This window comes from Sebastes fasciatus, chromosome 15 (assembly GCF_043250625.1).
Source record: "Sebastes fasciatus isolate fSebFas1 chromosome 15, fSebFas1.pri, whole genome shotgun sequence".
In the NCBI taxonomy this organism is placed as follows: domain Eukaryota; kingdom Metazoa; phylum Chordata; class Actinopteri; order Perciformes; family Sebastidae; genus Sebastes; species Sebastes fasciatus.
The window spans coordinates 14368533-14392775 of record NC_133809.1 but is presented as its reverse complement, the minus strand read 5'-3'; the positions used below and the strand labels follow the sequence as shown (position 1 = coordinate 14392775).

The window sequence follows — 24243 nt, the reverse complement described above, 5'->3', positions numbered from 1 at the left end:
AGAAAATTAATGATTTTCTGAATAAATTATTTTCTAGTAAGTAATTCAAGTTTTGATCAGAGATTAAATGCAGCAAATCAAAACCATTCAAAGAAAGAAAACTGTTTTACATTAAGGTCAATCTGAAGGTCAAACATTTGTTGTTAGGGACTAATTCTGAAGCCCTATAATGCAAAAAAAGGGTGATCACTTATCTATTTCATGTAGGGTTGGCTGATATGACAATGTATGCGATAATACTTCAAATGTGTCTACCACCATATTATTTATGCTAAGGTAGCCCTCCCTTCACAATCTCAGGGTGTATAACATCGTTGTGTTTTAACTGGTGACATGAAGCTACAAATAAAGCTGAGCTGGTCTCTTTTTTCAGCGCTCTAATGACGTGGTGAAACATCAACCAATCATATGTTTTTGTTTCACCCTGTTACGTTCTGTCAAAAAAAAAATCCAATTAGCCAGTTCCCAGTGCTATTTAATGACATGACTATATCAACGAGCCCTTAAACAACACTTCAACGGCTACTCTGCAACAATTTAGCTGGCCACGCTGGCCGTTCTGTTGCTTCTGCCGCTTGTAATGCGAACATAGCTTAAGGCATAATACGGCGGTTCACTTGTATCAAAATCTGGCACAACTGCGCTCTTAGCAACGATCTTGTTGTACATAGCAACATATCTGCTACAAAGAAATAACAGACCGCAGAACTCCGTAATTAACCAGAATCAGAATCGAGTATTCAACAAAGTAATAATGGAAATTAGTGATGGCTGAATTCCATTTAGCTGCTTTGATTTCCAATTTGTGTATGCTGGCTCCCTGTTACTCTCACTATAACACTTGAATAGAACAGAGCCATCGTTAGTGTTATTAGTAACACCTGTGCTTTTCCTACTGTGACAAGTCAAATGCCTGAGAAAGGTCAGGTCAAGTGATTATCTCACTCAACTGATATGTTTTTCCACCTGCTCTGATGGGGGTGAAAAAAGACTTTTAAGACCCCATGCTGTGTTATCATGAATATGTTTTGTTGTTTAGTGGACACAAGCATGCAGCCTTTCGCTGGAGCAGATCTCCGTGATGAAACCGTTCACAGTCATCACCTGTGTGGTGGTGAGACCTCAGTGACGCTACCACAGGGACAGAAAGCCTGGTAATGAGCAGGCTGTTTGGCACGCTTTAGAGGACTAACGAGGAGGATTCATTCGCACACGCAGAACAAATTGTGTGAATCCATTCTTGCTTTGAATTCTCAAAGAGTGAGAGCACATATCTGTTGCTCTGTGTGTCAGCGTATGTGTTAATGAGAGCCTGAGGGAGGCGTGTGAACACTTGGAGCTGAGATGTGCTTCTGGCTACTACTCGCTGAGTGATTGACACTTTCGGCCCCTAGTATCCGATGACAGATCGACATGGCTGGGAACAGCACCGGGAAAAAGTGCTTTGGCACGCAGACATACGTGCACGCACACACGACGAACCCACTAATACACACGAAGTTCAAGTAGTTTGAACTCCCAGCTGAAATCACAGAGCCCTGCCCCGCCACTGGCCCGCCACTGATAAAGAAAGCTGGCAGGGAGGGTAGGCAGGAAGAGAGGGAAAAGGAGCGGGAGAAAAGAAGGAAGAGGGAAATTAATGTATACAGTAAAGGAGAGGCAACATAGAAGGAGGTGATGGGGGAAGAAAAGGTCTGGAGAAGAACCAACTCAAGAGTCTGATGGGTGTACATCACATCCACCTAGTGCTGCAACTAATGACTATTTTCGTTATTGATTAATAGTTTGGTGTTAAAATTACCAAAAATAGTGATTATTATAAGTATCAAGAACCTAAGATTAAGTTCTCGATCGTCGAAAACTCAAATTATCTAACTCAAATTGATGTAAAACAGAGAAAAGCAGCAACTCTTAAAATCTGACAAGCTGAAAGCAGAAAGTTTGTTTGATAAATCGGATTATTGCTTCATAGTTGTTGATACATTTTCAGTTGATTTCAGCATCTCCAATCCAGAGATCATACACATGTGCATGGCCAACCTGATCTCAAAGGAAGGCGTATAAACAGCATGACATTACACAGATATTTTGCGTGTCATTTGTATGCCACATAACAAAACGGTACTACTACGGTGATGTCTGCAGTTGATGCAATAAAAAACACTTAGTTAGATTTAGGAGAACATCATGATTGGCCTCAAAATAAGTACGTAAACTAAGTAAAATATGAATGTAAACAACGTGACATAAGTAAGTAAAACACGTCACAAACGTCACTCACAAAACACCAGTTTAGAACCCCGGTCTCCTGGTTAAAAGTTATGTGTTTGTTGGATCCCTCCTCCTCCCCACAACTAAAAAAACGGAAAATTGCAGGTACATTTTCTGTCGATTGAATAATTGATTAATCGTTTCAGCTCTTCCTACCTCCAACACACACACTTGCACACACTCCAGAGACACAGTACGTACATGCACAGTCTCATTGAGGCGTCTTTATGGCATTAAGCCATCCTCCTGCAAGTCTGCTAATAGACAGACAGCAACTCCAGCTGGCCTGCGTTTTGTCAACAGCAGCCTCTGTCCCGGATACTGAGCCCATTATTGCATTATCACAAAACACACACGCTCACAAAAAGATATACACACACACAGGCTGTGTGTGGGCTTTAATATGAGCCTCTAAGAGAACATGATTCATCTGAGCTATTTCAAGGAGGCCCCGAATTGTAATATCACTCCGTGTATCCTCGGCCTCTCTATTCCTGGGTGAGAGGGTTACGGAGGCTAAAAGTGAGAGTCTACCTCTAATAATAACCGACACCATCCGGTCCAAAATCTATCTGAGCTATCCATCACAGCATGTATAGGATGTATAGGTTTTACTGGAAAGGACACTCGTCGGCTCATGTGGGTGATGACTTTTGCCAAAGTCGTCTTAAAAATTTAATTGATTAGTCGATCGGCAGTAAATTCATCAGCAACTATTTTGATAATTGATTAATCATTTCAGTCATTTTTCAAGCAAAAAAGCCAAACACTCGCTGGTTTCAGCTCCTCAACTGGGAAGATTTGATGGTTTACTTTCGTCTTTTATATAAGGCTGCAACTATTGATTATTTTCATGTCGATTAATCTGTTGAATATTTTTTCGATTAATCGATTAGTTGTTTGGTTTATAAAATGTCAGAAAATGGTGAAAGAAAGTGTTTCCCAAAGCCCAAGATGACGTCCTCAGATGTCTTGTTTTGTCCACAACTTAAAGATATTAAGTTTACGGCCATACAGGAGTAAAGAAATCAGAAGATATTTATATTTAAGAAGCTGTCTTAAATACTGAAGGCAATGTACTGCAAGTGATTTTCCGTTTTAATATTGGCTAACTGTCCTCCTTGTGCTTTTTTCCTTGTGGATCTTGATAATAATACAGGTTAAAGGTTGAAATAAAACCGGACTATTGCCCAATATAAGTTTCTTTCCATCCAACTAAGCAATAACCATATCCATTTTTATTTGCATGCACTTGCAACACATGACGTCAACGTCCACGTGCTGTAATTCCACACTGATGTGACGCTACTACACTAACAGCAGGGGCTCTGTGCTGAAACCTTGATGTTGCGGAGTGGCAGTAATATCACCACCGACAGGCTGGGTTTGACATTCCCAGCGGTTTGATTCTCCCAGGCAGAAAACCTCAATATTTTAATTTAATCCCCAGAGCAGTCATTTAGCCACTCTGTAATCCCCAGGTCCAGTGCTTAGTCTGATAATTACCCTTATTGGACACCCATAATGATTAGCTTTTGGTTTCACCCAAAGCAGCGCAGGCAGTTTCATGGGGCGGTCGCGGCGTTCTGCGGAGTGGAAAACCAATCATGCGTGGTATAGCCCAGGTCATAAAAAAAGGAGCGAGGGGTATGATTATTACTTTGCATGGCAGGCGACAACTCCTGGACAGGACATGGTGCAAACTCTGTCTTTGTGTTCACTTGTTGCCATCGAGATGACAAAACAGGTGGTACTCTCACCGTGTCAACCATTGCACTGAGGAATCATGTTAAGATACTTGGAAGAGCCAATGCAACCAAACTTGGATTTCCCAACACTGTAAATGCACGGATCAAGCAGTGATCAGGGGAAATTTAGACATCTCACTCTTCACTTTGCTGGTACTCTCATTTAATTTTCCCTTTGCATTTCTCACAAACATTTCCAAACTTGACAGCACAAACTGCAGACATTCCCTCCACATGCGGTGCCACAATACCCTCCAAAATACCGTAGGAAACCCTTTTCGCACATCTACCGCCATGACAAGCTGCCATGCAGAGTCAAGCTGGTAGCTCAGATGGTATAATCTACAGCTGGTTGGGAGGGCGAGCCTTACTGGAAAGTCATCAGTGATTTTTTTTTTTTGTCTCCTTCATGTCTGAAACAGGTCAAGGCAGGTCCCCTTCCCTCCCTGTGCTACTCTTTACGAGCCCCACCTGGCATATTAGTATTCCACCACTACAACTACCTTTTCTGCTGTTGTTGACACACACACACACACACACACCTCTATTGCTGTTCTGGTGAGGCAGCACAGGGCACATACTGTTCAGACTTCAGGCTCTGCCACCCCTTAAGTTTCATACATGTATGTGTAGGCTGCAGGCAGCACAACACATTCCACCTCACGTGAAGGAAAACAAACACACAGTCAAACAGAACAAACATGTCTTGCAACTTGCAGCTATTTTGGTTATGGTTTAAAGTGTAAACTTCCTTTCATTTAGTCTATAAAATGCCTCCCAAAGCCAAAGGTGACCTTCAAATTGCTTGTTTTGTCTCTAAATATTCATATGACAGTCATATAGACAGAGAAAAGCAACGCATTCTCACATTTGGGAAGCTGGAACCAGAGAATATTTAGCAATTTTCCTTGATATATTACTATTCATTTTCTGTCCATTCAGTGCTAGTTTTCAAACTAACTTTCAGCACTAGATCCAATGCTGATTCAGTTCTTTTTGCACTTACACGGAGTTTGTCCACCATCCAAAAACGGACCGCTGCACACAGGAACATGTCCACAACTCATTTATCATTACTGTCTTCCTGCTAATTAACAGTGAACTCATTTAACAGATTAAATACCTAATACAGGACAGGTGGTGTTCAAATTCCCTTCAATGTAAAAACCACTAGGGTTGTAAGAAAACATCGAGAAATGGCGATATTATGTTTTGTGATACTGTCGATTCTCCAAAACACTATCGATTTTCATAAACCTCTTAAAAATCCATTGGTACCAACCATGTTATAGTAGCTTGTTGGGAATAACGCTCCGAAGTTACGCTAAGTTTTGGCGAGGAAAAACTATCATGGCCAATTTCAAAAGGGGTCCCTTGACCTCAAGATATGTGAATGAAAATGGGTTCAATGGGTACCCACGAGTCTCCCCTTTACAGACATGCCAACTTTATGATAATCACATGCAGACATGCAGTAGAAATTTGTTATTTTCACCTATTTTAAAAAGTTGTGTTCTTTATACGATGACAGTTTTCCTAAAATTTGATTTAAAAAATAAATAAATCACAATATATCGCCTTGCTTACAGTACAATATATTGAATCGTTACGCCATATCATGATACGTATCGTATCGCCAGATTCTTGACAATACACAGCCCTAAAAACCACTATAATATTATTTCAGTGGTTTGTGTAGTGTCCTGTTCCTGGGTGAGAGCAATATCCTTATTTAGTGCTCAGATTTTATTGTACCCAAAGTGTGATTATAAGCTAACCCCAAAATATATTTAGGCCAGTCAATACTGTATGCCACCTTTTACACAAACAACTGCAGTAGCTGCTAACATATGTCACATCTACAACACAGAGCATACAGTATATCCTTTCTGTACTGTACACTTTAGAATATAGGAAATATATTTGTGTGCATGTGTAAACACTGAAGGGAAAGAGGGCCAAAAACAGAGTGTGGTACAAAGTCTAAAATATGCGAGCTTATGCTGATGATACCGAATGTCAACAACAGAAAGCAAAACATTTTGATTTCATTCATAAAAATCCCCTAAAATTCCCAAAGACTTAAAGAAACAGCAGCTTGATTAAGTTGCATTTTACATTTTGGAGATAACATCCACACCAAAAACGGACTACATGAATGTGAAGAGCATGTACAAGTAGCAAACATTTAGTTTTAATGTTATCATATGATCAACCCCATGTTGTGAGCTATAGCTTAGTTATGCAGTAGAATAAAAAGCTTGGTGTTATTAATAAGTGCGTAATCGCAAACATGTATCAATTATGTTGCCAAATAACGTTCTAAACGTTCTGCAACATGTAAATGGTTCTATACGCACCGCTACATTGTAACCACCTGAGGTTTTCGCCGCAGTCCTGGATGCTTCCTTTTGGCTACAAAACGAAGCAGAGGAGGAGGAAGGAGGAGGAGGAGGAGGAGGGTTGAAAAACTTGCCGCAGTTCAGACTTCTGCAGTCCCGACTCTCCTGGAGCTCAGGAAGCTGTGTGAACCCCCTAAAAAAACACTGTTCCCATGTTCAACACTGACAAATAAAGACTCCCAACTTTACCTTTTAGCTGGCTCCACCGCCGGGTGTGAAAAACGCAGCGGTAAATCCACAACTTCACTCGGTGTGAGGAGCTCATGCGGACCGGAGGACTCGCTGCTGCTGCTGCTGCTGCTGCCGACACAAGTTCATCCACATTATCCTCACATACAACCGGAGAGTTGGAGGCTGGTTTCCACCTTTTCCCCTGAAATCACTTTCGTCGGTCTCTTTTCCTTCTCGGATATTCCCCTCCCTGAACCCGTTCTGAGATCAAACCATCACATTCCTCCGCGTCCTTAACAATGAAAAAAGGTGGGTTTTCCTTTACTGCTGCTGCCGGAGGACCCACCCCTCGGGATGACTCTGCCCGGCCTGACCGCAAAGAGAACGCCCTTCCCGGCTAAGAGGTCCCGCCTCTCTCTCTCTCTCTCTCTCTCTCTCTCTCTCTCTCCCACATAACACACAGGCAAAGTCTGGCTGTTGGGGAGGAACCAATCCACGGCTGTGTAGAGTATTTTAATATACTCTGAGTTAAAACTTCAGTAGGCAGAACGTTTTTTGGCATCATTGGGCATAAATTATATAATAACATTTTCAACATATTATTGCAATTCAAGTGCTCTGAGAGAGACTTGTGCACCTCATGGCTCTGTTGTCAGGCTTTTAAAAAATCGATCCCATGAAGGGAGACTTTTGGCCAATCACAGGTCATTTCAGAGTTCCTATTGAGCGTTCCTATTGGCTGTGCTTCGGCTGGTGGGCGGTGCTTGGTATTTCCTCCACTGATCTGAATGAATGAATGAATGAAAGACTTTATTTCGAAAAATAAAAATAAATAAAAACAGATACAAAATAAAATAAAAAAAAACAAGAGTAATAGTGTCCGAAAAGGAGTAGGTAGAAGTAAAACTTATATTTCCCCATATCCCTTTCTCACTTCTCCTCTAATAACTCACATATCATAGAATGATAATATAATATAATATATAAACTATCCCAGATTTATTTACATTCCAAATTAAATATATGAACAGCGTCCCAAGTTTATTTACAACCCACATATCCATACGGAGTTAAAAAGTAGATATAAACCAACCAACATGGCTGCCGGCCGCATCACAAACTTTCTAATTTTACAGCTAAACGGTACACCACAAGATGTTTGTGAAAACATTTGAGGTGAGAAATAGGCATTACAATAACAGAATATTGATTCATATTTGATCAGCGCTGCCTAGTTTGACCGTTTGATCGGAGTTGGTCGACTGATTGACAGCTGCTCAGAGACGGAAAGGCTCCAGCTCTGATTGGTTGTGTACCTTCCTGGTACACCATGATCCTCCACAGCAATAATAAAGCACTATTTTTGTATTACCATTGGGGATATAAAATATAATTAAGAACAAATGTACTCATATATCACAGTTAAGGTCCCGATTGCAATATTAAGAAGTAGTGATACAGGAATTGAGTATCATAAAGGCGCTATAAACTCAATGAGTAACACCTGTGGCAATGTTACAGCACTCTTAAAGTAAGCAAAAGTGGTGAAAAACACTGATAAGATTACAATAAATGTATTTTCCAGTAGACATATTATAAATCCCCATTGTATTGTTATAAAGCTTTTTTGGAGGTAATTGTGTGCACTGCAATGGGCCATAAAAATTCCAGGATCTGCAATCCGACCACCACAAAAATGCAGATTATTCTGCTTATAAATGTGCAAATACCACAGTTAAAGTCATGCAGCTTTTATGGTGTCAGGTTGAGAAATGCAAGTGGCATTGTTGTGTCGAATGTTCAGTGGAATTTAAGGCAAGTTTAAGAAGCAGCCTAAAATGTCTGCAACTGAGACCCTGGGCCCCTTTTTGACAACAATGTCAATGATGATATAATCGAGCAATTCAAATTCTGGACAGGAAACCAATAAAAATCACATCATTACCATTTTCTTAAGGAATTAAATATGTAAAGTTTTGATCATTTTATTAAGTGTGCTAATCTTAAACTCATCTATTAATGCCTACATAATCAGGCTCCTCAGGTGTTCAGTGACCTTGTGGTTTCGGGGTCAGTGACATGTGGAGCATCCAACAGGAATTGTAAGGTGCCCTTACATAAATCCTCATTTGGACAAACATCTTTTTTTCTATTAGGGGGATTAACATGTATAAATACATATAAATAGGTATAAATACCTACATAACTCAAACTCAAACTTGATCCCGACTGGGATCATTTTAAACGTAAACAGTTTCTGAAGAGGGTTCAGTCATGTAGTCATGAATGATCTCAGCTGGCTTAGGATAGCTTCTTTTGAGCAGCTTATCCATGGAGTAAATAATAGTTTATATGTTTACAGAAATATCTGGAGTCCCTATCTGGAAGTGATAGGTATAGATGATCACCATGACAACTGTGTGTGTCCCATCCTTGTTCTCTGCACATAACATAATCATTTATGCTCAGTGGATGAATATGAGGTGTCTTATTTACTTATTTTTGTATATTGTTTATACATTTGTATTGTATGTTCAAATGCTGAAAAAGCAATAAAAATATGAATGATATATTATGGTGTTGAATTGTATTATAGTTTGCATTTTGTATTGTTCTCCCTGTATTTTCTTGTTGAGTTCTGAGTTTTGTATAGTCTCTTATGTATTTGTTGACCCATAGGGACGGATATTGCAAACTAGCTTAGGCTATAAATGCTGTGGTGTTTGGCATTGGTTTGTGCTACATACTTGTCTCTATAGAAATTAAAGGTGCAGTGTGTAAGGTTTGGTGGCATCTAGCGGCCAAGTTGCAGATTGCAATCAACTCAAACTTCTCCAGTGTGCCAAGCAAGTAGGAGAACTACGGTGGCCGACGTGAAAACGCAAATGACCCACTCTAGAGCCAGTGTTTAGTTTGTCCGTTCTGGGCTACAGTAGAAACATGTTGGCCGGCTCCGTGAAGAGGACCCACTCCCTATGCAGATATAAACGGTATCATTCTAAGGTAACAAAAGCACAACGATTCTTAGTTTCAGATGATTATACATGTGTGTGTATATATATATATATATATATATATACATATATATGAATACTTATTAATATTATACTCCATTTCTGCCAACAGATCCCTCTAAATGTTACACACTGTTCCTTTAAATAAATAAATGCATTTTAAAGGTTCTCTGGATTTGGTAAATGTGACTTGATACGGACTAAATGTTATCCTAAAGGCAGTTAAGCCTCTGATGCAAAAGTTGTTGTACCCTCTAGTGAGTTAATAATGATGAGTTTTTTTAGCCTTATCCTCAATGTATTTATTAAAACCTATTATTATGTAACATTATTATTATTATAATAAGATATATTACCATTTTCTTCAGCTTGAGTCCAAACCCAGTGAAGCTCAGAGAGCCTGACCTTCAATACAAACACACAGATTAATTAGTGCAACCTATTCACTATCACTGTAACAGAGTATGAAATACTTACTGGTTTTAACTGGTGCAACTGGTGTGCTAACTTCAAGTCCACTGCAGTCATACAGCGTGATATCTGTAACAGAAGCCTATTGTTTACTCTGTGTATATGGTTGGGCAGTAAATCCTTCACTGTCTTTCAGTTATGTGGAAATGATCTCAGTAAGATGATAAAAACTCTCATGAATGCGATGGGCAACCAGCCAGCCAGGTGAAGTCCTGCCCACGCAAACACATGCCCTCACACTGTGAAGTGTTTGTTTTTATGTTTCCGGAACAATTTAAACTGATTCTTGCGAAACACTGCTTTTATTCAGCAGCAGAGAAGGACAAAACCACTGCCGTCATTTTAAGACTCTGTTGTGTTATCAGAAAACTAAATCTATACTGCCTGATTGCTATTCAAAGTATCATCAACAGCATGCTGTTGCTCTCTGTGAAAGGAAGAGGCTGGAAAATACAGTTATTGGATGTCAAAAGCCTCACGTTCATCAGTCTGGTGTGACTTCAACGGTTGTGTCATTAAAACAGTCCTTTGTGGAGATTTGTTTTCCCCCTCATTAACCATCCCTCCCTCGTAAAAGGCCATGGCGCTCTAATCATATCATTTCACATAATGGGCCGAACGAGGTAAATAATGTTTCAGTGTTGCCCTCTCCAGGTGGGGAAAAGGCCAAAGATACCAAGTGATCAAAGAGAAATTAAATCCTTTCAGAAGCTGCTGCAAACTAAAGGCATAACCAGGCATGCCCAGACACCTGAACGCCACAGCAGGAAAGCCAAGCGCAGGTGTATGTGAATATGAACACATATTTCTGTATAAACTCTACGTCTGACTGTATATTTCTTATGTTAATGTGTCTTAAATGATAAAGGCACAGCGTGAGAGATAGGTTTAGGAGCCGTAGAATATGAGTTTACCCCTCAGATTCCAGAGCTACTGGTCTGCTCTAGACATTAAAAGAGCTTTTGATCTATGAAGAAGCAAAACACACAAAAATCCATCAGGGCAATAGAAACAGTGGGATGACAGATAAGTAAAGACAGGCATGGAAAATGCCTCTTCTTTATGAGGACGTGTATCGGCCATGTTTCATCCGTCTTGAGAGGGTTGGCTCGTGCACAGACAAGTTTCTGTCATTCTGGGAATTTGCCTTAATACATCAAATGATATAAATGCAAATGCATAATACAGACTGCAATCTGATGCATAAGGGCAGGGTTGCAGGGAATGTAATCTCCTGCAGCACATACTGTAGCACACACACAGGATTCAGGAAGAGCCGTGTTCAAGCCAACATCCTTCCTAATCACAAACATCCTTCACCACCCAGTAACTTGTTTATTCCAATAAAAAAATGTGTGGATGAACAGCACAAATCATAATCAAATTAACACATTGGTTGTCTTTTAAAAGGAAGCCCTGTCGATATGCTTTATTTGTGTTTCACATTTTAGGTATTTTATCTTATCCAGAGCAGCTTGCAGTGGCTGCAAGAGCAGACTAATCTCTAATAATCCTGCGTAGATCACCAAAATTACAAGCAGCCAATAGTACAGAGTGCAAGGATCGGGTCAATAGTCACCTGATAATATTCTTTTGACGACAAAATGAGCATGTAAGATTTTTTTTTTGACCAGAGTAGGAGGATTTAATGCCACATAAAGCTTCCCTACTTTGTGTCCGTTTTACAGCGGGGGATAAGGATTAATGTGCTTAATTCACTCTCCCCTCAGAGTGGGTTACGGCCAGTATTTAAACAGATGTAACCCCGATGGATCAAAATGTCGGGCAGCTTGTCATGGAGGGAAACATGCACTTATCTAATGCCATCAAGCACTGACAACATTGTGCAATATTGTGTAAACTAACATTGAGTGCCATGGAGATATTATGTTTGGTTTGAAGGGACCCTTTTTAAAGACAGCATCACTTGTACAATACTGTCATGTGAATCAAAATAGTACTGGTGGACTCGGGGGCGGTGAACGCCCTCCTTGGCACCGCCTGTTAAAAAAAATCCTCTTGGATGCCCCTATGGTAGATAAAAAATTATGCAGTGCCCTCTTGGGTACCCTTAAATGAAGAAAACAATATAAAAAAGACTATGGGGGCCCTTCCAGTAGAGAAGATGTGATGCAGCCCTATAGGGTGCCCTTCCAGTAGAGAAAACGTGTTGCATTGCCCTCTAGGGTGCCCTTAAATGGAGAAAACTTGATAAAAGCCCTCTAGGGCGGCCTTAAAATTGAGAGGATGCGATGCAGTGCCATAAAGGCTGCCCTACACACTAGAAAACTGTGCGCTGCTGCCCCACCACATTCACCTGGTGCCCTTTTTTCTTTATTTTTTTTCACCCCTGACCCCCAGACAGCCTGAGTCCACCACTGCTAAATAGCTTAAAATAGGTGTTTTCCACTTTAATCACTAACGGGTTACTTGCAGCAGCGTTTACTGAGTTTTGATATTTGAGGATTGTATGTCTTAATCTGGAAATTCACAGAATGTCCCATGAGAGAGAGAGAGAGAGAGAGAGAGAGAGAGAGAGAGAGGCAGCTACAAATCCTTTGATAGGAATAAAACAAATCTTGTCTTGCTGTCAGGTTCTATATAATCTTGAAGTACAGATGCCTCAGCCTGTCTAGCTCACCCTCCTATGGCCCTCTCTGTCTCACTGCAGGGGGACATTCCTCAAACCTCAGCCTCTGGCATGCAGTAAATCTGACTGAGAGAGACCTCACTTCACTCTCTGCTCCGCCAGGAACCCTCTGCCAAGCAAGACGTGCAGCTAAACACCTATTTATCAGCTTCTCTCTGTTCTTCATAAGTTGCCTGAGCGTGCAACCATCTGTAAATTATCCTACTAGGGCGTTTCATGTCCGCCAGAGGCAAAGTGCCACGGATCAAGGTGAGGTGAAGGAGCAACTGTGAAAAGGTGTTAATGGGACAAGAGGAGCTCCACAGGCAGCTCCCTCCCTTCCTGCCTCCCAGAGGAATGCATGACTCTGACTTCTGACTCTATAGCTCTTCAAGGGCGATAGCTATCCCATTAAAAAAAAGAAAAATACATTATGAGGCCCTGGCAGCTTTCCCTCTCTGTGTCTCTGCACACCTGGACTGAAAGTACAAACCACTCCTTGGGAAGGAAGGATTCCTTGGACTGACCTGTGCAGCAGTGCAGAACATCAGGAATCACCTGCATGAATCTGTATCTGATTATTTTAATTTTTTTTCTGAGCCGTTTAGAGGCCGTATAGAGGAGCATGTTTGAGAAAAAGAATCAGTTGGCAGACGCAGGTGTTCAGCCTGTGGAAGGGTTTGTGAAGCGTATCACTACTGCCAGTGCAACATGGGAAGTCTATACCCTTACGAATAAGTAGTATACCTCAAATTAATTTTATGAAGTAAAATTAAGTATAGTTTAAGTATATTTCCCAAGTATACTTTATGTAGTAAGTATACTAATATCAGTGTAATATCACTAGTAGTATACTTTTAAGTGTACTTTAAGTGTAAGAATAGTACATTTTGAGTACACAACTAGTTTACATCTAAGTTGTATTTATATATTATGAAGTGAACTATACTACAACTAAACTTATATTATCCTATCATACCTTTTCATATGTAATGAAATCCATCATCTATGTATTTTTTTAACTACAAAAAATAATAGCGTCTGAAGAATCTTAACCCTCAAGCAAAGCATGCTGGGAAGTTTGCTAATATATTGATCATGTTTCAAACATTCAGCGGTACATTCATCCAACTCATTGTTTCTAGTCACGTGACATCAAGTCAGAATAACTCGTGTTTATATGCATCTGAAAAATAGATTTATTTCAAGAAAAGATGAGTTATTTCTGCTAAATTGCTGTATGATGTTTAATAATATATATATCACAACATCACACTTTGAATCAAACCACATCTCACATGAGCTGCTTTCATGACCAAGACAAATCACACTCGCTTATTGAGGAATCTTTTGAATCCACACCCAAAAACACGAGCAGCAAGATGTATCGTGAAAAATATATATACATTTTTTACAGTGTAATCCTGTATATACCCAGCAATGGCACAGCACGTCTGGCAGTCATGCAGGGCACAACCACTAAAAAAGCTCTGCTCTCTTGTTACACCGCCAAGCCATAATAACAGCAATAGGGTTGGGGAGGCTTGTTAACCTTAATCTATAGGAATCACACTGTGGCACCATGAGGGAGAGGAGGACATGATGTCTTGCTGTGTGCTTGTACATTATAGGAGCCTGAATTAAACATTTACCACAGAGGGAGGGCTGCTGCTAGTTTGAACTACACATAGAGTGAGTGTGGTGGTTCATGTAGTTCACACAGTGCTGTATGGAGCCTCACCTGCAGCTAAAATCACTCCACCACTGTTCACTGTCTGAAGCAAGAGTCCTTTGCTATTTTTATTAGCCTCTTCCTCCTCCATGTGGTTAAAATGCATTACTGCACACTTGTCTAAGCTGCTAATGAGCCAGAATAAAAAAAAACACTGTTTTATATATAGGTTTAGAGAACTACACAACAAGGTTATAATAGTTTGGCATTTTCAATTAGTTATTATTTTTATTTTAGTTTTGCCCTTCATGTTAGTTAAGTTTTAGTTTGTTTTCAGAGTGCGTTTTTTTATAGCTAAAAAAAACTAAATTAATTATTTTTTTTGTTTTTTTTATTTTTTTTACCCAGACAATATAGTTTTAGTTTTCAGAAGTTTTAATTTTTCTTTAAGGATATAGTTTTTATTTAGATTCAGTTTAAAAAAAAAATATTTTCACTGCCTATAAGCATATTTGTGTAAGCACCTATCCAGCTGGGAAGTAGACTTTTCCTCATCATACTGTACAGTACAGACCTTTGTCGAAAATCATTTTATGGTGTGCCAACATCAGGTGGAGGCATGGGCACAGTGGGTGAAAAAAAGGCCCTCAAAATGTCTGTGCATGGCCCTGCATGAGCTGCATAAAGAACCATGAAGACATACTAATGACAATAAATGAAACATCAGACAAAACTGTATTTAGACTTGGCGATTAATTGTCATCGTTCAGACTATTAGCCTCGATCATGACTCACTGAGGAGATAGAAACTTGCTCTCACAGCCTGTAAATTAATTACAGGCGTTAATAATTAAATGTTTAATGGGGCTGATAAAAAGAAAGTAAAACTTGAGCGACTGCTCATAAAGTTAGACTGACTTTTTGGCTGCAATTTGGGGCAAATCGAAGTTGATGATGTGATTATTTAATTCTAGAAATAAATAAAGTGTCTTTAATGCCCAGAAGTGAGTTAAAAGTGATATTTGTGATATCCCCATGGCCCATGATACATTTATTTATTTATTTTCATACCTTAACGCTGTGTGATATTTGAACAAATCCTTGAAATATTTAACTGATTATAATCATTTCTTTATTTCTTTATTTATTTTTCATATCTTAACGCTGTGTGATATTTGAATAAAATCCTTGAAATATTTAACTGATTATAATCATTTCTTTATTTCTTTATTTATTTTTCATATCTTAACGCTGTGTGATATTTGAATAAATCCTTGAAATATTTAACTGATTATAATAATTTCTTTATTTTTCACATCTTAACGCTGTGTGATATTTGAATAAAATCCTTGAAATATTTAACTGATTATAATTATTTATTTATTTTTTATTATTTTTCATACCTTAACGCTGTGTGATATTTGAATAAAATCCTTGAAATATTATAGCATTATACCATATAATGGAAAAATATTATTATTTTTTATTTTAGTTTTAAACCTCATATTTTAGTTGTAAACCTCATAGCTCAACTATTACTTAATTAAATCATATATATTATATTATAGTCATTATATAAACTGGGGAAAAAAAGTTTGGAAACTTGTGTTTGGTGAATTATTTCTCTGTTGTTACAATGCTAATGGTCATTGTATTTTACATCGTTGGAAAGCCTGTTTATATACCTTCACAATGATGTCCAACCTGTAAGGATCATGCATTTGTGGGATGAGCAGCACAGCTGGTTATGTGGGTAGCGCCCAAGAATTTTTTTTCCAAAATGCTCTGCCAATGGTAAACAGTGTATTCTCCTGTTGGAATTGACTCTTGTTTTGAATTGTTTGGTGGATTGGATGATTGAACTCTCTATCAGTAACAAGGAACAAACAAGACATATTGGCAATTTTGAACTTTATTAATTTAATACACCGTCAGGAGTCTCAGTAGCGGTGGAAGATCCATACGCAGCCACAACAGCCTGGCACCTCCTCCTCATGCTGGTCACCAACCTGGTCACACGTTGCTGTGGGATGGCGTTCCATTCCTCAACTAGGATGCAACTTGGTTTTGCGGAACACCAGCTTCAATTTACCCTATCACACGGGCTTCATCAAGATTAGACCAACGTGGCATGCCGAGGCTTGCATTGGCAAAATTCTCTGCCAATGCTAAACAGTGTATTCTCCTGTTGGTATTGACTCTTGTTTTGAGCTCCAGGTGCTGCCTAACAGGTCTGGCCTTGTCTAATCTGGATAAGGCCCGTGCAATAAGGCAAGATGAATACTGTTTACCATTGGCAGAGCATTTTGGCAAATTTTTCTTGGGCACTACCCACATAATCAGCTGTGCTGCTCATCCCACAAATGCATGATCCTTACAAGTTGGACATCATTGTGAAGGTAAATAAACAGGCTTCGCAACTATGTAAAATACAATGCCAATTAGCATTGTAACAACAGAGAAATAATCGACCAAACACAAGTTTCCAAACTTTTTTTTATATAATGTGGCCACATTATTGGTGGTGTCTCCACTTGCTCACAACAGCAACACATTTTTTTATGAACAGGGAAATAAAGACTAACTGTAAAACTCCAAGATTTCCTCAAAGTGGGCGTCTGTTTTTTTTCTCGCTTTGATGGAAAGGAACAAACAAGAGAATATATGGTGATAAAACAGCTTCTTGCACCATGCGGGGGTTTTCCTACGAAGACAGAAAAACGGTCACACCTCCTTCGTGTTGAACTTTGAAGTACTCCCTGTGAACAAACACGCCTATCCAGTCAGTCTAACTGTACTTTATAGCTGCTGAGACAGTCACAGTGGCCACTTCCTCAGAGATACTAAAGGAGAAGAAGGAGAAGCACTCTGGTAAGATTTTAAGTCTTTTTCTTAAGAAAGATAATAAAAATAGTATGGCATGTTAAGGCAGGCAGATCAAACCAGTGAAGCTGACTTAGTAGTAAATATTGATATGTTAATATTACACATATGTTAATATTGTGTAAATAAGCCAGCACCTGTTAATCATCATTTTATATACACAGTTATGATTACAGACTCTCTCTCCACCTCCCTACACTCGTATTTTGAGTGTTATTTATTTGCCAAAAAAAGAGACAAAACACACAATAAACAAAATTAAAGATGAATTTGACTGATAACATTATTATATATATATATATATTGTTTAAATTTTCTATAGGCCTAGATATTCTTTTGGCAATGACGTTTGTGTTGTAAAAATCTGATATTGTGACAGCCCTAGCTTATAATTAGTGCTGCAACTAATGATTATTTTCATTGTCGATTAACCTGTTGATTATTTTCTCGATTCGTCGATTAGTTGTTTTGTTTATAAAATGTCAGAAAATGGTGAAAAAATGTCAGATGACGTCCTCAAATGTCTTGTTTTATCCAGAACTCAAAGATATTTAGTTTACTGTCATAGAGGAGTAAAGAAACCAGAAAATATTCACATTTAAGAGGCTGGAATCAGAGAATTTAGACTTGTTTTCTTAAAGAATTACTCAATTATCAAATTAGTTGCCCATTAATTTAAAGGGACTATTTGTAACTTTCAGAAATGCTTCTTAACAGCGACACCTGTGGCCGTGAAATCAACGAAAGTCAGCGTCGGGCTCGCGCTTGCTTGCTCTAAATATACCTGAACGAGCATCACTCAAAACAGTGAGGCGACACAGGTCAGCTAAAACCACAATACCACTCTATATTTCAGCTGCTTGGCAGTAATATTAGCTGACCAGACGAAGGTCTCTCCATGAACATGATTTAGATCTGATCCTAGTGTTGGCTTTTCCTGCCTAAGTGCAGGCTGAGGCGGCGGGGCTCTCCAGCGTGTCTCCCTGCTCTCTCCGCCCGCAGCCGGAGAGAGCAGAGGAGACACCGGCACCCGGTCGGTAACGAGAAGACAACGTAAATCTCTGTAGAGCTCCGTCACTTCACAAGACACGGAAAACCTCTGTTGGTCTGGAGGAGCTGCAGCAGTTATTTCTGCACAAACGTCCCCTGTGCATTCACTAGATATTCTCAGAGCTAAACTAACTCTTCCGCAGTGTGGAGTGAGCGCGCGTTCACGTCTAGAGGTGGAGCGAGCTGAGCTGTCTGAGTGAAGGCGAGCAGGCAGAGGAGGAGGGTACAGCGGCTACACGCGAACGCGCATATGCGAACGCGCATGTGTGACGACCCGCTACATTTATGCGCGTACAAAGTTACAAATAGTCCCTTTAATAGTTGACAACTAATCGATTACTTGTTGCAGCTCTAGTTATAATGTTATGTTTTTGTTGAAATAATAGTGGACAAAATAATAGAAACACCTCCAAAATGACCAAACAGTTGAATCAAGATCTAAACGGTTTCAACCAAAACAATATAACCTTCATGAAGGTAGGATTTGTATTCTATTATACTTAGTTTCAGCTAGGTGTACCTTTTAAACTGGCAACAAGTGTACTTCTTTTGACTATAAAACCCCCCAGAATGCTGTAGGACATTACACTGATGATGTTTTGTTTCCCACAGACAGAAATGCTGTCCTCAACCACTGAACAAGTAGCCGTAGCAGGGTCCTCTGGTCTGGGCTCTTCAGCTGGAAATGGCTCAACCTTCCTGGACTCTGGGTTTCGTTACACCCTCTTCCCAATTGTCTACGGCATCGTCTTCATCCTGGGCCTCTTCGCCAACCTCTATGTGCTGTTTGTCCTGCGCCACCTCCGCCAAGCCAAGGCCATGGGCGAAATCCGCATCTACATGACAAACTTGACCATTGCTGACCTCCTTTTCGTCTGTGCCCTTCCCTTCTGGATTGGCTACTACAGTCGGGGCGGCCACTGGGTTTACAAAGACTTCCTGTGCCGGCTGACTGGCTCGTTGTTCTTCATCAACACCTACTGCTCCATCCTCTTCCTTGGGGCCATCAGCGTCAACCGATACTGGGCAGTCACCCGGCCTCTGGATGCGGCCTCGTCAGACCACAGACGCCGCGGGATCATCGTGAGCGTTGTCATCTGGGTGTTGACCATAGCGATGGCCATTCCATTCCTGACCTCTCCGGGGACCAAAACTGACGAGAACAACGTCACTCGCTGTTTCGAGGGGTACCAGAATGAAACCGATGTGGAGAAGAAAATAGTGGCTGCTACTCATTTTGCAATAATCGGAATGTTTTTTATTGTCTTTGTTCTGGTCGTGGTGTGTAATTTCCTAATTGCTCGAGCGTTACTTTCTCAAAGTCCTGCAACGATCATATCCAGAAAGTCCATCAGGACCATGTCGTCCTCTGCTAAAAGGCCCCGGGGGGTGAAACGGACAGCTCTGCAGATGTTGTTAGCAGTGGTGGGAGTGTTTGTTCTGTGCTTCGTGCCCCACCATGTCATTCAAGGCTTCTGGACTTTGGCGGTGTTGCAGATCACACAAGGCTGGGGCCACGTAGACTGGGACAAGAGCACTCTTCAGATGCTCAACGACGCACATCAGATCACATTGCTTCTTATGGGCCTCAACTGCATTTTGGATCCTGTGGTTTACTATTTCGCCACAAGGAGGTTTAGAGGGTTCATCATGGCCCACTTAAAAAAGTTAGTAAAGGGAGAGGGGTGCTCACATACGGTCACCTCACAGCTCTCCATGGACAGCAGGAATCAGAGCCAGAGACTCCCCAGCGAAAACCAACAGCCCGAAATGGATTGATTTAATGTAATATTTGTACAAAATGTATCTGTGACTTATGTGTGAAAGACTGATTCAAGATTACATATCATACAGTATTTTGTTGCACCTCTGGAACAACAAGCAGTTATATGTAGCTAGGTGTCGGCGGCTCCACAACCCTCAGAACCCATCTCTGCATCCTGTAGGGGCTGCAGTCTGAATTGCACCAGCCCTCCTGCTCTTCCTGTGTGAAGCACAAGCTGAAAAGCAGAAGTTTTGCAAGCAGAAGTGCATCATCGAATCGATTACGGCCCTGGGAGTGTTCCACTTTAGCCTATGAAATGAACTGATGAAGCAACAGACGCATTATTTAAATCCTCCCACAAGTATTATTCTGAACAAAATGGGTCATTAGAAACACTGGAGAATTTAAGGATAATATACATACAGAGCCTCTGTTTTTGGGTGTTTAAGAGTGGAGCTTCTCACTAGATTACACACACACACACACACACACTTCAACTCAGCAGGCGTACCCGCCGTGCCTGATGTTTTATCAGTAAAATATGTTGTCTCATATCAGATAAGTTACAGGTTTTCTTTTTTTTTTAGCTTTGCCTGGACACGTCGTATTACTGGTATTGTGAAACAATGGAGCAGAAGTAATATTGCTTGAGTTATGTTTCCTTCCTGTCATTCAATATTGTGACATTACATGTCTCATGATGAAGATCCCATGACTCACAGTGATAAAGAAACCCAACACTTATGACTATTCACCTATCTACTGTATATATATATTGTATTGTTTATATACTGAGAGCTTACCTGCTGTTGCAAAACAGATTTATGAAGCATTGTTTATTCAGTTTTCTTTCTTTCAAAAGTGTGTGTAATGTTATTTTGATCTATCAAAAGGAAAATATGCTGGTTTTTACTCCATATAGACAACTCTTGTAATTACAGTTTTATTTGTGTGTTTCTTTTGCTGCATCATGATGATTAAAGTAAATTAAAAAGTCAGTTTCTGACATATCAATAAGCTGGGAGACATCTCAATGTGTGTACACAAAAAAAATAAAAATAAACACAGAAAACTATAGCAAATGACAGTTTAATTGAAATGTAGAAACACAGGGAAGAAGATCGGCAGGTTTTACCACATTCAGATTGTGTCAAATTAGATTAAATCAAACATATAAGGCAAACTCATCATTCAGGTTCATGCCTAGCTCTATTTGCAGATATTCTGCTGCTCTTTTTGTCTTTTTATTGCACATCTCCACCTTCCTATGAATGCTCACGATAGACTTGAGTACACATTATCCTCTTTCATACTGGGGTCCAGATCAGAGTAGCTTGGGCTGGTGTTTGTGTAATTCATGTACATCCCCCCGTCACTTTCAGTCTGTGGCAAACCTCCCCTGGCGTTGAGAAAAATGTGATCAGGCTGTTAATATATACACAGCCTTGAACAGCATGTGAACAAAATGCAAACACCAATATATATTTTTTCCTGTAGAGACTTACTTTGGTGACTTTTCAGGTGCAGGAAAACCTTTAAAAAGAAGAACCAAGAAATTAAAATGGTCCACAGAACATTTGCTAAAAATCTGATCTGACAGGAAATGCTTTCTGGTGTTCTTTACCTTCAGCTGCAGTGTTGGAGGTGGTTAGTCTTTGCCAGCCCAGCCAAACAAGAATAGCAATGTTGATGATCAAGGCCAGGAGAGAAAGGGCAAAGGCAGCTATTCCTAAATTCTCACCTACTGTTGTAAGTCGGGGAAACAGCACAGAATTGCAGGAGAAAGGCTTTAGTTGTATAGGTCACTAAGACAAAAACAACATTTTATCTTGTGCACGACAAACACAAACTTTTTCTTAGATAGTTGTTCAAATATATTAGGGCAATATTAGCATATCAATATCTGTGCAGGCCAGAAACAGCTATGAGAGCAGTGAGAGTGAACCAAAACAGTAAAGTTGTGGGCTGGACAGCTAACCAATGAGCTGAAAGACGCATTAAAGCTTCTTAGAGCTGAGGGGAACTGCAGAGTCAAAACAGACCACCAACCTGTTGCATGCATGGAGACGATATAGACTGTGTGGTTCTGAGATAACTGGCTCCCGGCACTGCAGCGGTAAAGCCCGCTGTGCTCTGGTTCGGTAAGGGTCAGATCCGTACTACTGTCGCCCATATCTCGCCAAGTCTGATCTTCCAGGTGCTGCCAAGAACCCGTGACGCCGTCTGATATGGTGAAACCGCCGCAGTGCAGGACAACATGTTGACCTGCTGCAACTGGGTGGTCTGGTATGGCCACCAGCTGCAGAGGAGATGGCTGTGCTGTGAGGTGAACACAGAATGGAGGATGGTGGATGGAGCAAGGAGAGAGTAGATAAAACAGTTACAGACAGAAGATATTGGTATTGCATACATTTTCAGCCACACAATGACTGTTGGTGTCTGTTGGGTTGGTCGGTCTATCCACCATTTTGGTCCGGACTGAAATATCTCAGCAACTATTGGATGGATTGCCATGAAATTCTGTACAGACATTCATGTTCCCCAGTGGATGAGTCCAGATGGCTTTGGTGATCCGCTGACTTTTCATCTAGCGCCATCATCAGGTCAAAGTTTAATTGCCCAAAACGTTGGTTTATGACCAGATACCTGCACAATTAATGCCATTCCCATCAGACTCATCTGTACTTTGTGTTTAGAGTTAATGAGCAAATGTTAGCATGCCAACATGTTAAACTAAGACGGTGACCAAAGTCAACATCATAGAGCTGTAAAATGCGAGGCGCTATTTTGGACGCCGCTGACAATATTATGTGATTAACAGTTAGAAAATATCTGGTTAAAAAAAGCCGTAAGCACAAGCATTAACTAATTAAAAATGTTGCCAACAGCAATTGGATGAAAAAGATTAGGCTGTTGAGGAAACTGAAAACACAATCTGCAGCTTGAATCAACTCACTTTTAAATTTGGCTTAATTCGGCATTGTTGTACCGTGTGTTGTTCTCAACTGTATCAACAAAGCACTTTGAATTCGCAATCGCTCTTATTCACGCCTCTGACTGTCCTATTCTCCATGCCATTGGCAGCTGAGGCTCATGGGTATTTAGTTTTAAGGATGTTCTGCCATGCCTAAATTATATACAAAACATGGTTTCTCAGAAAAAAAAAAAAGAACACTGGTGGCTATAACATAAACCTATAGCACCATTACATTATGCGGGGGAGTCCCGTGTGTCTGTGTTCAGTACCATTGAGGATATTGTTTAAAGAAAAACTTTAAAATGGGAATAGTCACCAAGCCGTCACACATTGGTTTGTGGAGTGCCGTTTTGAAGCCTCGAGTTTGGCATTTTGGCCGTTGCCATCTTGTTTTTTTGCACGAGAGGGTGGAGCTAAGTACAACCGAATGCTGAATAAGACATTTTCAGATGACCTAAAATGTCAAAATTAACTTTGATGAACTGAAAACACACTGCGAAAGGGTTAAAGTTCTAAGATGAAAACACGGACAACTCCCAGACCAGACAGCGACTTGTCAATCACAATGTAGCCACGCCCTGAAGCATCCCCTGCTTTATGGTCTATTTGACTCTAAATGGGACCATAATTTACTAAATGACCATAATAAGGTATTGAAGAAGACTTGAAACTAGCGATTGAGACCATGAACTCATGTTTACAATGTTTACTGAGGTAATAAATCAAGTGAGAAGTAGGGTCATTTTCTCATAGACTTCTATACAATCTGACTTCTTTTTGCAACCACAGGAGTCGTCCCCTGCTGGCTGTTAGAAAGAATTGTCATTGTGCGCATTGAGCTCAAATCACTGCTGTGTAAAGTACATCCTCACAGAGCTGCCAGCGTGCTCTTGTTTTTAACAGTTTCATTTGATTGAATTACTAAAGAATCACATTCGGTATTACCTTCCGTACTTGTAATAAGTCCAGTAGTAGGTGAAGTAGCCAATGACATAGTCTGGGATTTCACTAGAAAGAAAACAAGAAGCACAAATAATCATTGACAGTATATTTGAAACCCTGGATTCTGTTATAACATCCAGTGATAAAAATGTCCTTACCTGTGCTCTCACACAAAAAGAACAGGAGGAAAAAGCTAAGCAGCATGTTGTTTTGAGATGAACAAAAGGTAAATGCCACTCTCACTTCAG

General features: G+C 40.1%; 3 protein-coding genes across 3 annotated transcripts in view; 1 reads left to right on the top strand and 2 right to left on the bottom strand.

Moving 5' to 3' along the window:
- Positions 1-6954, bottom strand: part of luzp1 (leucine zipper protein 1) — a 53571-nt gene extending 46617 nt beyond the window's left edge. Inside the window, exon 1 of the mRNA XM_074659840.1 lies at positions 6611-6954. The gene's annotated coding sequence lies outside the window, so the exon portion shown is untranslated. The remainder of the gene's footprint in view (positions 1-6610) is intronic.
- Positions 6955-17114: 10160 nt separating this feature from the next.
- Positions 17115-21139, top strand: ptafr (platelet-activating factor receptor). The gene is made up of 2 exons (XM_074660883.1): positions 17115-17249; positions 18924-21139. The coding sequence occupies exon 2, from the start codon at positions 18930-18932 to the stop codon at positions 20088-20090; it is 1161 nt and encodes a 386-aa protein (XP_074516984.1). The 5' UTR covers positions 17115-17249; positions 18924-18929; the 3' UTR covers positions 20091-21139.
- Positions 21140-21147: 8 nt separating this feature from the next.
- On the bottom strand, positions 21148-24243 carry LOC141783525 (uncharacterized). The gene is made up of 6 exons (XM_074660884.1): positions 24154-24243; positions 23999-24061; positions 22126-22395; positions 21701-21820; positions 21582-21609; positions 21148-21475 (listed from the first exon to the last, which is right to left on the bottom strand). Exons 1-6 carry the CDS (start codon positions 24197-24199, stop codon positions 21352-21354), a joined length of 651 nt encoding a protein of 216 aa, XP_074516985.1. The 5' UTR covers positions 24200-24243; the 3' UTR covers positions 21148-21351.

Bases quoted from the DNA above. Each gene is read 5' to 3' on its own strand.
- ptafr (XM_074660883.1), top strand. From the start codon at position 18,930: ATGCTGTCCTCAACCACTGAACAAGTAGCCGTAGCAGGGTCCTCTGGT.
- LOC141783525 (XM_074660884.1), bottom strand. From the start codon at position 24,199: ATGCTGCTTAGCTTTTTCCTCCTGTTCTTTTTGTGTGAGAGCACAG. The intron at 24,062-24,153 runs GTAAGGACATTT...TTTTCTTTCTAG, and splicing joins CTTTTTGTGTGAGAGCACAG to TGAAATCCCAGACTATGTCA. The intron at 21,821-22,125 runs GTTGGTGGTCTG...GACTTACAACAG, and splicing joins CGTCTCCATGCATGCAACAG to TAGGTGAGAATTTAGGAATA.